This window comes from Littorina saxatilis, linkage group LG12 (genome assembly GCF_037325665.1).
Source record: "Littorina saxatilis isolate snail1 linkage group LG12, US_GU_Lsax_2.0, whole genome shotgun sequence".
NCBI classification, from domain to species: domain Eukaryota; kingdom Metazoa; phylum Mollusca; class Gastropoda; order Littorinimorpha; family Littorinidae; genus Littorina; species Littorina saxatilis.
Window position 1 is genome coordinate 31,598,727 of NC_090256.1, and position 14,276 is coordinate 31,613,002.

Below are 14,276 nucleotides of genomic sequence, written 5' to 3' on the forward strand. Positions count from 1 at the left end.
AATGCCCAAAGTCGAAAGATGTAGGGGAAGGGCTCCTAATATGGACCGGCTCCTAATATGGACCACCTCTTGTTCTGATAAACTAACGGCGCTAGAGCGCTCAAAACAATTTCATTGGATGTATTCACCCTCTCTGGATAACTTTCACATGTCAAAACAGTTGCAGAAACACAAACCTCAAAACCGTTAGGCTTTTTCTCTTTTTTTCACTTTTGGCAGGGTTCACTCTAAATTTGCCGCCTAAAACGGACTCGTTTCTGTCCACAGCCAAAGCTTTTATCACACAAAAATTGCTATATATGACAGGTAAGACCGTATTTGTTACATTTTGACAGTGTTGACCCCGAGTTTCTACTGCAAACACAAAATAATAGCAAAATCTCAAAGTATGTGTGAGTACCCTAATATGGACCACCTTCAACAAATCGAAGAAAATAAAAGCTAAATGCTATTTTCATCAATTCATTCAGAAGCTTGCTGGAAATAACCTATAACTAGCCTTCGAGATTTAAAAAAAATATCACAAATAGTCTTCTTTTCGTGGAAGTTGATAATTTCACTTATTTTCACTCTGTTTTTGATAAGCTTCTTTAGTTTCCTGGTGTGCTTCAAATAATGCTCTCATCAACCCGAAACAGATAAATCTAAAGCATATTTTGATTAGTCTGACTTGCACACTAAGTTGTATCATGTTATTTTGAAGTATAGGGGGCTTTTTACAGTGATTTGAGAAGGCCGCTTCAGTGGTCCATATTAGGCGCCCAGGCTCCTAATATGGACCATTTGTGTTTTTTTCTGTATTTAATTTTTGCTGAATATCTATCAAAGCTATTTCACTCTAATTAGGCCTAACGGTTAACCTAAGAGAGAAGGACTACCAAACACAAAATGAAACTTCTTCGCAAGAAAACAAGCTAGTTATCGGCATGAAACAAGAAGTGGTCCATATTAGGAGCCCTTCCCCTAGTACAAACAGGGGAGAAAAACGGAACAGCCGTTTTTGTGTGCCTGTGTGAGCCTAGTTGCCGACTGACACAAACTTTCACATTCGGCTTTTCTTATCTCGTAACTCCACACTAAATACCCCACTTTCCCTCTGAAGTATTGATGTACAACCCATGACACTAACATTCATGTAGTCGTTTATAACTGAGGTTGAAAAATTCGCTTCATGACGAGACAAGTATGAATGCCATTCACCCAAACTGAAAACTTCGCTACCGTCTGCTCGCGTTGTACGGATTAGCTGTTCTCTTCTCCTCCCCTTGTTGCATCCTAGTTCTAGTTTTCCGTTGATGTTGTGTTTTGGTCTTCTTCATAAGTAGTCTTGTTCAAAATTAAAAAAATTCAAACTTCTTTTTGTTGTATACGAATGAACTAATAAAAAGCTGTTTAACAGCTGTGTTGTCAAATCGAGTTTTTTTTTCTCCAAAGTCAGTGTGGCGCCTGCGCAAAACTAATGCGCATAAGAAACGGCGTCTGCTATCAAAACATGAGATCAACGCATCGACGCAAAAACTGTCATTTTGTAAGTTTGGATCAACAAATTAAGGTCAGAACAGCTATATAATCGCTATTGTATTTCAGCGTAGCAATAGGGTCCGATATTTAGACTCGAACAAGTATAATGCGACTCGTCTTCGACTCGTCGGCATTATACTTGTCTCGTCTAAATATCGGACCCTATTGCTACGCTGAAAACACAATAGCTGTTAATAACGGGGGCAAAGTCCAAACCAAGGAGTACATTTCCACAAGTAATCAAAGACAGTCGCCTGACCTCGCTAAATATTTTGCTGCTGCGTACTTCAAACTTAGAAAACAACCTTACAGATGGAGGGACTGAAAAAAATGTGACGTCCCCCCTCCCCCCTCTTGCCCCGACACGAAACGAAATCCGTTGTTCTTCTTATAATGAATCCTATTCAGTATATCATACCTAACAGCGAATTCGGCTTGTTTTCAGACCATGGGTAAAACGCATCAGTTTGTACGTAAAGCAAAACAGACGAATTTATTGGTTCCTTTATTTGATGCCACCAAACGTATTTTGAGTACTTACTTAAAAAAGATTTTTAAAAAAGCGAAAATGCCTTGACATTAAAATATTCTCTTCAACAAAGCCTCTTGCACATCACCCCAAGTAATCTTTCAACACGTTGGATAACATAACATGTCATTTGTGTGGATACACTTTTATTATATGTGCGCACCCTGATTTACGTAAGTCCTTTTCATGCACCTACCTCTCATGATCGGAATCAATTGAGTGCATCTCTCTATATGTCTGTCTATTATCTCTCTGTCTGTATATATGATGCTGTGCCAGAACGTGGTCAGAGGGAAACCACTTCAGTTTGATCATATGTCTGTCTATCTGTTTCTGTTGCCCTTCCCACTCCTTTTCTCTGTGTCGTTCTCTCTCTCCCTATTAATAATATGAGTTATTTCTAATATGCTGACTGTTAGCATATGATAACAGGCATGTCGAGAAAAAAGATATCAAGCATGAGCCTTTTAGGCAAATGCTGATATCGTTTGTGAGACATGACTGACAGCATTTGAAGTGTCATTCTGTAGAATAAATCAGCTGATCTTGTTGATTTAAATTTTTACTTTGTTTTGACAATTTTTAGCTTGATAAACAAAAAGAGTCCCTGCCTGAACGTTATAACATTTAACAGGTCACCTAGAATCCGTCCTGATTGGTCAAAAAGCCATATGGGGCACTGAATTGGTAATAAATATAATTATAAGCATGGTGTGGCGAAAGCAGGGTATAAAAGAAGAAGGTTGTAAATATTCGCCGCTTGTTCAAGCACAATGTGGGGTTGTTGTTGTTTTTACATTTAGTCAAGTTATGACTAAATGTTTTAACATCGAGGGGGGAATCGAGACGAGGGTCGTGGTGTATGTGCGTGTGTGTGTCTGTGTGTGTGTGTAGAGCGATTCAGACTAAACTACTGGACCGATCTTTATGAAATTTGACATGAGAGTTCCTGTGTATGAAATCCCCGAACGTTTTTTTCATTTTTTTGATAAATGTCTTTGATGACGTCATATCCGGCTTTTCGTGAAAGTTGAGGCGGCACTGTCACGCCCTCATTTTTCAACCAAATTGGTTGAAATTTTGGTCAAGTAATGTTCGACGAAGCCCGGACTTCGGTATTGCATTTCAGCTTGGTGGCTTAAAAATTAATTAATGACTTTGGTCATTAAAAATCTGAAAATTGTAAAAAAAAATAAAAATTTATAAAACGATCTAAATTTACGTTCATCTTATTCTCCATCAATTTCTGATTCCAAAAACATATAAATATGTTATATTTGGATGAAAAACAAGCTCTGAAAATTAAATATATAAAAATTATTATCAAAATTAAATTGTCGAAATCAATTTAAAAACACTTTCATCTTATTCCTTGTCGGTTCCTGATTCCAAAAACATATAGATATGATATGTTTGGATTAAAAACACGCTCAGAAAGTTAAAACAAAGAGAGGTACAGAAAAGCGTGCTATCCTTCTTAGCGCAACTACTACCCCGCTCTTCTTGTCAATTTCACTGCCTTTGCCATGAGCGGTGGACTGACGATGCTACGAGTATACGGTCTTGCTGAAAAATGGCATTGCGTTCAGTTTCATTCTGTGAGTTCGACAGCTACTTGACTAAATGTTGTATTTTCGCCTTACGCGACTTGTTTGATACTCAAGAAACAGCAACAGACATTGTCTCTGCTTACAGTTCGAACCACGCGCCTATCTCCTGCTTCCTATCCAAAGCCGACTCACAAAAGCCAAAATAAATATAGGGGAAGGGCCCCTAATATGGACCACTTTTTGTTTATTGCTGATAACTAGCTTGTTTTCGTGCAAAGAAGTTTCATTTTGTGCTTGGTTGTCCTTCTTTCTTATGTTAACCGTTAGGCCTAATTAGAGTAAAATAGCTTTGATACACATTCAGCAAAAATTAAATACAGAAAAAATCACAAAGGGTCCATATTAGGAGCCTGGGCGCCTAATATGGACCAATGAAGCGGCCTTCACGAATCACTGTAAAAAGCCCCCTATATTTCAAAATAACATGATACAACTTAGTGTACAAGTCAGCCTAATTAAAATATGCTCTAGATTTATCTGTTTCGGGTTGATGAGAGCATTATTTGAAGCACACCAGAAAACTAAAGAAGCTTATCAAAAACAGAGTGAAAATAAGTGAAATTATCAACTTCCACGAAAAGAAGACTTTTCGTTGCATTTTTTTTAAATCTCGAGGGCTAGTTATAGGTTATTACCAGCAAGCTTCTTAATGAATTAATGAAAATAGCCTTTAGCTTTTATTTTCTTCGATTTGTTGAAGGTGGTCCATATTAGGGGACTCGCACATACTTTGAGATTTTGCTATTATTTTTTGTTTGCAGTAGAAACTCGGGGTCAACACTGCTAAAATGTAACAAATACGGTTTTAGCTGTCATATATAGCCATTTCTGTTTGATAAAAGCTTTGGCTGTAGACAGAAACGAGTCCGTTTTAGGCGGCAAATTTAGAGTGAACGCTGCCAAAAGTGAAAAAAGAGAAAAAGCCTAACTGTTTTGACATGTACAAGTTATCCAAAGAGGGTGAATACCGCGAATAAAACTTTTTTGAGCGCTCTAGTGCCGTTATTTGGTGGTGGTCCATATTAGGAGCCGGTCCATATTAGGAGCCCTTCCCCTACATCGAAGACAAAAACTCTCTATCCAAAAAAATCAATCAGCTTTATCCTGGCAGACGACAGATAGCAGCTGTATCATCCGTCATGCAGACAAAACGAGGACACGCCCTCCCGTCTGTTAAGTGGTTCAACAGCCTGTAGTTACAGCCACCAACCACTGGCATAGCATGGCATGCATGCTGTGAGCAGCTCAGCGAGCCATCATAGAGAGAGCCATAATTCACCGGCTCCTTTGCAGACTGCACTCGCCTAACGTCGTGGTCATGATGAACTGATGACCTGCTAATCCGGCTCTGACGCCTCAAACGCTCTTGGGAGGCCAAGGAAGGCGCCACGGGGTAGTGTGTGAGAGTGAGAGAGAGAGAGAGAGAGAGAGAGAGAGAGAGAGACAGACAGACAGACAGACAGACAGACAGACAGACAGACAGAGACAGAGAGAGAGAGAAGCCAGCAGCCTGAGAGACAGAGACAGTTTTAGAGAAAGAGAGAGTTAGTTGGGAGAGGGGGTACACAGGAATCGATAGCGCCAATTGATTAGCGAGGGCCAGACGAGGGCTTAACAGGGTGTAAGCCTCTCGTGGCAGACAGGGCTGGGGGGCAGGCTGGGAGGTAACGAACGCTGAGGGCGTCAGTTGAACCCGTGTCCCTGGAGGATCTGGTTCTGACAGTGCTGCCACCACGCTATGTTGTACTGCTCCCGACTCGCATTTGTCAAAACACTTCTATCCCTTTATCGATCAGTTCCGTACCGCGGCTCTCCTTCTGTCGGTCTTCGTGTTTTTTTCTCCATTCGGTAAAACCAAGTGTTCATGATAGAATATACTTGGCTAAACATTGAGATGTATCCATGGCGTGATCTGAACTTGCGAACATTTATATACATGTAGCTGCTTATATTTCCATATAAAGAAGCAGTGTCCAATATCTCCTTGTTCTTGAAGGCTAGATTGAATTAAGAGGAAAACAGATGGAATCAAGGCAGATTCCTTTCCGTGTAAATGAGCATGCAAACCACTACACATTTATCCAGGATTTTGCGTAGGATTAAGAGCATCCTTCAACTTGGACACATACCAAATGTCAACAGCACAGCTTCATTCTTTGCAGAGTGGGAGTTTCTTGGTGAATTAATCGTCATAAGTATCATCATTTCGATATTAAATCAGCCCAAACTCCTGACTCCGCACATTTGATGGTTGATGTTGGTATGTGTCCAAATAGAAGGATGCTCTCATCCTACGGAACAAAATCCACCTGGACGAACCTATGGTGATTTTCAAGATGGTTTACACGGGAAGGGAAGTATCCTAAAAAGCATAATCTGCAGTAGAAAAATAGTGTTACCTTATATTTTGCCAGGGACGCTTCTTGTGGATGAGCACCTCACAGATGGGACAGTAGTTACTCGTCTCCAGATATCGCAAGATGCACGTCTTGCAGACTGAAACAGAACACCAACACGTTGCAATTAACGATCGACAATAATAATCCAACAACGGTACATCTAAATATAGAAACATTACGATAATCGTAACAGGACACCAACATATATAGCATGGCTATCATAACCAATACCTGCTAAGTACAAACATAGCTGGTTCTGACACAAGACCGAAACGTGCGAAAACAGCTGATTACTGTTATGCTTTATGCTAATATAGAAAGTGATTCACTAATCAGAGGTAAAACAAGGTTCTGTCACAACACTGTGTATACCAAGAACTGAACGAGAGAGAGAGAGAGAGAGAGAGAGAGAGAGAGAGAGAGAGAGAGAGAGAGAGAGAGAGAGAGAGAGAGAGAGAGAGAGAGAGAGAGAGAGAGAGAGAGAGAGAGACAAAATCTTTAGACAAGACAAAATCTTTATTATCGAGGGTAATAGATAAGCAAGAATATTGCAGCTTACGTTCATCTTGATATACAGCGAGATAAAGACAAAGACAGAAAGTACTATCGTTACAAAACATATTTAATTGTTCATCTTGCGACCACACATTTTACAGTTCTCAGTATCTTACATAAACTTCAAACTGACTACACGTGATGTGTGAACGTGACTGTCTCTTAAACATTTTCACTGAAGTTGCATTTCTTATCTGTTGAGAGAGAGAGAGAGAGAGAGAGAGAGAGAGAGAGAGAGAGAGAGAGAGACTCAGAACTTTAATACAAAAGGATAAAGGTTTTAGGCAAAGCCTATTCCTCCAACCTGTCCTTTATACAACACATAAAGACAGACGCACATTAAAAATATAAATTCAATCATATAAAATACAGAAATACATTGTATGGAATGCAACACAATAAGGAGAATTCAAAAATTACAAAATTACATTGACATAGTTATACCTTTGATTTGGGAATAAAGTTGCTGCGATCAGCTACACATCCGTTAACACTAGTACAAAATGTTTAACAAAATAACAATCGAGCAAGACATTTCATTCACGAATGATGTGTGAACGTGACTGTCTCTTAAAAATTTTCACTGAAGTTGCATTTCTTATCTGTTGAGGGAAGGAGTTCCAGAGAAACGCTCCCGAGAAGGCTAAGCTCGATTTGTAGAGGTCTATGCGAGGTTTAGGAGGGATGATTTTTTGGGGCCCATATCTTTTTGTGGCATGTTTGAAATGTGATTGCAAATATTTAGGACAGTCGTCATTTAAAATAGTATACATGAACACAGCCTTGTTTAACGTCAACTTATCTTTCAAGGGGAGGAAATTCAAGAGCTTTAGTTAATCATCCGTGGACCTATTCAAATCATGCAGAATAAGTTTTGCAGCTCGGCGATGCAGGGAATTGAGTCTTTTTAAATGAACATCACTGCAGTTATCCCAAAGTGTCGATGCGAAGTTTATATGAGGCATTATGTGGGCGTAATAGAACATTTTGAGTGCTGCAGAATCTGCGTAATGCCTTAATTTTGATAACAGCTACAAATTTGTTTATACTAGTTTGCAAATATTACTCAAATGAGTTTGCCATTTCAACTCTTGATCAATGGTAACACCCAATAATCTATGTTCCCTAACTTGCTGCACTTGAGTTGAACCAACTGACAGTTGTAATTGTAAAGGACTTAATTGGTGTTTTTGTCTCGTGGTTATCACCATACTCTTTGTTTTAATCGGATGAATGATCGTTGCATTAGAAATGCACCACTCAGTGATTTCATCCACACTTGTTTGAAGAGAAGAGTTGACGGATTCCAAAGATCCGCGAAGAACTCACATCTAACTTTTTCATCGGACACATGAAAGGGTAAATCATTTATAAATATACAGAACAAGATAGGTCCTAATACAGACCCTTGAGGGACACCACTCCTGACAAACTCGTTTGACGAAGAGAGAGAGACCGGCACGGTTGGCTTAGTGGTAAGGCGTCCGCCCCGTGATCGGGAGGTCGTGGGTTCGAACCCCGGCCGGGTCATACCTAAGACTTTAAAATTGGCAATCTAGTGGCTGCTCCGCCTGGCGTCTGGCATTATGGGGTTTGTGCTAGGACTAGTTGGTCCGGTGTCAGAATAATGTGACTGGGTAAGACATGAAGCCTGTGCTGCGACTTCTGTCTTGTGTGTGGCGCACGTTATATGTCAAAGCAGCACCGCCCTGATATGGCCCTTTGTGGTCGGCTGGGCGTTAAGCAAACAAACAAACAAGCAAAGAGAGAGAGAGAGAGAGAGAGAGAGAGAGAGAGAGAGAGAGAGAGAGAGAGAGAGAGAGAGAGAGAGAGAGAGAGAAAGACAGAAACAGAGACAGAAACAGAGACAGAAACAGAGACAGACAGACAGACAGACAGACAGATATGGCATTGGTTAGGGGTAGACAGAGAAAGCGAGACAGACAAACATAAAGCAAGTCCGAGAGAGATATAATAAACGAGCTTTATTACGAACGAACAGAAGTATAACGGGCAGAGAAGCAGCAGAATAATTATGTTCCCCGTAGAACCAATGGGCGGAATTCCCAAACCCAATTGTTTCTGTTCAGACGCGCACAAATCAGACCCCATTAAAGGACCGTTAACAAGATGTTTATTGTGGTACTTCACAGTCACCAGGCACTCGCACGCCCAAAGACTGCCCATCAGTCTAGTGGAACCACTTGGACCTCAGAACCAGCAATCACTTCACCATCCACTCGCCACGGCCAATGAGAGACAGCATGCTCCTATTCACAGCCTTTTGATGTTTTCAGACCAGCGGAAGCAATTTCTCGTGTAACAAGCCACTTCCTTGGAGACGCCACACGCCAAGAGACTCACAACGTCTCCCCTTCTTCCTCCCTTCCCTTGAATCGTATTTTTACCCCCCCCCCCCCCCCCCCCTCCAAAACATTTTTTTTTTTTTAAGATCCCATAACCACCACAAGCAGACTTGCACACACGCGAGCTGCACGAAAAAAGGTCGTTTCGTCACTTCCGGTGCTCGTGCTGTCAACGTGTCGCTGCAGCGAGCACTTCCGCTCTGGTGACAGTAATGGCTGCCACTTTGTGTCACGGCGACGCTTCGCTCCTAATGGAAGGGGGCCCTCCACACATTTGGGTGTTCTGTCTGATTTTCCACAAAACTCAATGTCCAGAACCTCCAGTCCACACTGAATCGCCTCAATGTCACTAAGCTGCGAGTATTATTGTTTTTGAAATAAGAAAGTGTGTGTCTGGTTTACGGCGGGTGGTCGGGGGTAGGATTTGTTCGAGGATCGGGAGTTCACTTCAGGTCATAAAATCTCGCAGAACTTTCGACGCCAAAGAACTATTTTTTACCAGGCAGACAAAGTTCCGTCCACTCCCAAAGATGAGAAGGGGTACCGGGAAAAAAGAGAGGGGGGGGGGCGTTGTGAGGAGGGGGGGGGGGGGGGGGGGGTAGGCGAGGACGACAGACAGAGTACAATCCACCCTGAGGATAATACTGCGGATGCTAACCTCTCCCGGCGATGACCTCGCAGAGCTTTTAATTCCAGTGAACTTTTTGTGCTCGGTAGACAAGAGTTCAATCCACTCCTAATTACCGGGGACGGGGACTAGGTGAGAACAATTCACCCCAAAGGATGAGACTGGGGATGGTGACCAGGAATCCGCTCCAGGCGACGACCTCGCAGGGCCTTTAATTCCAGTGAACTCTTTGTACGCGGTACAATCCACTTCCGAAGCTGCGGGTGGTGTGTGTGTGTGTGTGTGTGTGTGTGGAGGGGGGGGGGGCTCCGAGGGATTGGGGAGTTCCAGGCGATGTTCTGCTAGGACTGTTAATTCCAAAGAAAACTGTCTATGCAAGACAGACAGAGTTCATCCCATCCCGAAAGAATCACTTTTTACATAACGCGCCCTCGCAGAAGTGCAAACCTGTAAATCAAAATGACAACCCCGAAACGAGCAAAGATTAACGATACGTACCACTCCTCAGTGCTCCCGCTATACCTTCAGACGCAATTCCAATTCCACAGAAAACACTGTTTTCCCCGGCCAAGACCCCAGAAAGTTGGACAAAAGCCAGGTACATAACAATGCACTTCAAGCCCCCCAGACTCAGCACTTGAAAAGATGCAGGATCTTCTCTCTGACGTTTTCAACATATCGTGAATGTAAGGGATATGAATGTAAAGTCATGATCTCCATTTCTAGGACAGAAAGCCAATAAAACCCGATTCTTTTTGCGGTTTTAAGTTTCATACTTCAAAGTTCTTTCGGGTTATCTTGCAATGCAATAGAACTCAGAACTCAGAACTCAGAACTCAGAACTCAGAACTCATTTAATTGTCATAAAAACACAGTAAAGGGTTTATCAGACACGAAGTGGATATTTGTAAAGACAAGAAGAAATATCGTCCATGGAGCAGTGATTACAACATTGTTATGTATCTGTAGTTATGTCATTATTGCGTATAATCATGCAGTTGTATACAAATTCAGCAAGTTGTTGCTGTATCGATACGTCTTGCATCGTCATCAGCTGACTCGGATTTCGAGCATTAACACGTGCATGTTCCATAAGCTGCAAGCGTAGATCATGAAATCTTGTACAACTATCCAGGAAATGGAGCTCGTCTTCAATTACGCCACACACGGTGCACTTTCTATCCTCTCTGGGTGTGTTTGTGTATCTCCCCCTTTCGATTTTTAAATCGTGAGCGCTAATACGCAATCTACACAGTGCTTTTCTGTGTTTGGGGTTGGTTACACATGTCAAGTATGCTTCACAGTCGTAATCGCCGTCAGTAATTGTGTTGTAGTATTGCAGTTTTGAGCCCTCAGTCTTCTTTCCTTGCCAAAATCGTACGTATTCGTATTCTAGTCCTCGTCGTAGAGTTTTCATCAGCGCATTCTTTTGGACTGCTGACTGAAGTATCCAGTTATGGTCCAGTCCGAGGTTACCTATGATTGCTCGAATGAAATGTATCCATTGCGGTGAGCTGTCTTGTGGTCTGTCGATCATGTCAGCGTAAGCCTGTCGTAAATATGAATTTTCTTCTGACTCAACGATGTGGGTCCAGAAGTTTATTGTTTGTTCAATTAGTTTTATACCCACAGGGAGTTGCCCGAGCTCTGCTAGCGTTGGCAAGTTCATTGCTTTACTGTGGACGCCAAGAAGGCGTTTACTGAATTTTAAATGCACTTGTTCATGGGGTAGATTATTCGATAGACACTTATCGAATATGTCGGGTAGCGATTGTTCGTTTTGGATGTTGATTGCTGATGGGAACCAGACCTCGGCTCCATAAGTGGACACAGGGGCGACTAAGGTATAAAATAGTTGCATCATTGTAGTTACTTTCATCTCTCTTCCTCTAATTAGTCGTCTCAGGGCATGCGATGCCTTGTTTGCTTGCTTGGCTAAATGTTCCTGGGTTTGTAAGAATTTACCGCTTTTATGGAAGATGACCCCTAAATATTTATATTGGTCTACACTTTCAATCATATGTGTGCCACAGTTAAATAGTATTGGTACTTTTGGGTCTGTGCGGGTAAATACTATCACTTTCGTTTTTTCTTTGTTTATTTTAATGCCCCATTCACTGCTGTAGTCATTCAGTCGGTTCAACTTATTTTGTAGTCCTCTTTTGGATGTGGACAGAATTACCAAATCATCGGCGTAAAGTAGGCATGGGATTTCTGTATTCTGGGCACTGTTCAGACTTGGTGAGTCATTCCCACGCAGATAATCTGGGAGATCGTTGATGAATATGTTGAAGAGTGTGGGGCTTAGAGTATTGCCTTGATGTACACCTTTCCGGACGGGTATGTCATGTGAGTGTCCGAGTGCGGTCTTAGTGCAGATAGTAGATTTGCTGTACATATCTCTTATAACGTTGAAACAATTCCCCATAACTCCTATCCTGTTAAGTTTGAGGAGGAGAGCTTCGTGCCATACGTTGTCGAAGGCCTTTTGGAAGTCCACGAAGCATGCATACAACCTGTCTTTTCTGTTTGTAATTATTCCGTCGACGATCTTTTTTAGGATAAATATTTGGTCCGTCGTTCTCGACTTCTTTCTAAATCCGGCCTGTTCCCTCGCATATAGATGATTAGATTCCAGGAATCCATTTAGTCTATTGTTAATGATCTGCGAGAAAAATTTCCCTAGGTTATTATTTAGTGTTATCCCACGATAATTACCAGGATTCATAGGGTCACCACTCTTATAGATTGGAATGTTTATACCCGTCGCCCATGCTTTGGGGCACGAGCCTATGTGCAGAGCTGCCTGAAACAATTTTTTAATTGTTATTTGTGTAGCAGGCAGGCTTGCCTTGATTATTTCATTTGTAATTCCATCTACACCTGGTGCTTTTTTCGACTTCAAGTTGGAAGCTGCTTTCGCGATTTCTTCCATTGTGATAGGCAGATCGAGTTGTGCGGATTGTGCGTTGATATCAATGTTATTGAGCTCTGCCCGTACGTTATCTTTCGTAGTTTGCTCTACTTCGACATCAGTGCCTATCAGGTTTTGTAAGTGGTTTATCCATTTGCATGAGCTGATGTTGCTTCTATTCCGGTCGTTTGGGTTCTCAGAGTCTTTTAGTAGTTTAAGTGTTTTCCATACGCTTGTCGGGTCATTTGTGTATGCATCGTTCAGAGTAGCGATGAGTTTGTTTTTATACAGTTGCTTTTTCCTTTTCAAAGCTTTATTGTACGTGCGTGACAGACTGAAGAGTTTATCTCGCAGAGAGCGGTTATAGGGGTGGCGATTAAATGCGTTTCTTAGTGACTTAAGTTCCCGTCTCTGTACGTAGCATTCCTGATCGAACCATTTCTTACTCCGCTTTTTGTTTCTTTTTTTTCTAGATAGTCTGCATTTCAGGGAGAGTTTTGATGCTTTTGTCATTATGTCCGTAAATTCGTCTACTATTTCATCTAAGGTGTTTGTCATGGTATTGTCTTGTAGTCCGTCTATCTTATTGTCAATGTCTCTTAGCAGCATAGTAAACGCTTGTGTTTTGAGTGCGCATTGTAAGCTTTCGGCTGAGTGTTCGTCCCAGACGAAACTCGTTTTGTCTTGATTATTTGGCTCTGGGGCTGTAGCGTAATTATTAGACGAGCTCCTTTCCTGTTTTCTTTTCCATAGTGCTGGTATGTGTATCGTCAGACGTATAGGACAGTGATCTGAGTATTCATTTAGCGCTTCCACTGTCATGTTTACTACACCGCTATATAACACATGTGTACATATGAAATAATCAACCACACTGCTGCCGTTAGGTTGGTGGCTGGTAAAACGCCCATCTAGATCACCTAGTGTTCTTCCATTCAGAATAACAAGGTTGTTGTCGATACACAGGTCAATTAATCGACGGCCGATTTTGTGCGTGGTGTTGTCCATTGAGCACCTTTGGTGTATATCCATCGGCTCATTAAGTAGGTGTTCATTGAATTCGTCACCCGCGGCATTGTCGTATCGCACAGAGTCCACGGTTATGTAATCCACTGTACTGCCTGTCCTCGCGTTCATATCGCCACACACAATTACGTTGCCTTTGGTTGAAAATATTTCTACGTCACGCTCAAGACAGTCCCATATTTTGATTGAGTGGTCTTTCCCATATGATGAGTGTTCTGGTGGTATGTAACACCCACATATAAAAGTATCCTGACCGTGTTTGTCCATCGTTGGGATTCTAACCCATACAATATCACTATTATTCTGTGGTAAGAGTTTAACATGCTGTCTAAGATCCGCTTTTATAAAAACGGAAATACCGCCTGACGCTTTCTGTGCGTTTTTTCTTTTCTCTCTCATGTAATGGACAGGCGTTGAGAAGTTGGGTATGTTGATATCTTTTACATTGTCTTTATCGAGGTGGGTTTCTTCTAAGAAGACTATATCGTATGCTGAAAGTTTGTTCGTAAAATTATGCTCATTAAACTTGTTTACTCGTAATCCATCTATTGTTTCTATAAACCCTTTCATGTTCCATGACAGAACTTTTATAGTATCGCTATGCACGTTAATACTTGTCATACAGACGTCTTGGCACTCTCTTTGTATTACATCATCTCTTACACTGATTCAGCCTGATATTGTGGTTCCGCCGTGACATTTACCACTGCCGATACACATTACCGTTA

General features: G+C 41.6%; 1 protein-coding gene across 1 annotated transcript in view; it reads right to left on the bottom strand.

Moving 5' to 3' along the window:
- The window catches only part of LOC138981742 (uncharacterized), a 105,941-nt gene that overhangs the window by 24,868 nt on the left and 66,797 nt on the right, over positions 1 to 14,276 (bottom strand). Inside the window, exon 3 of the mRNA XM_070354818.1 lies at positions 6,060 to 6,156. Coding sequence (XP_070210919.1) covers positions 6,060 to 6,156 — 97 coding nt within the window. The remainder of the gene's footprint in view (positions 1 to 6,059; positions 6,157 to 14,276) is intronic.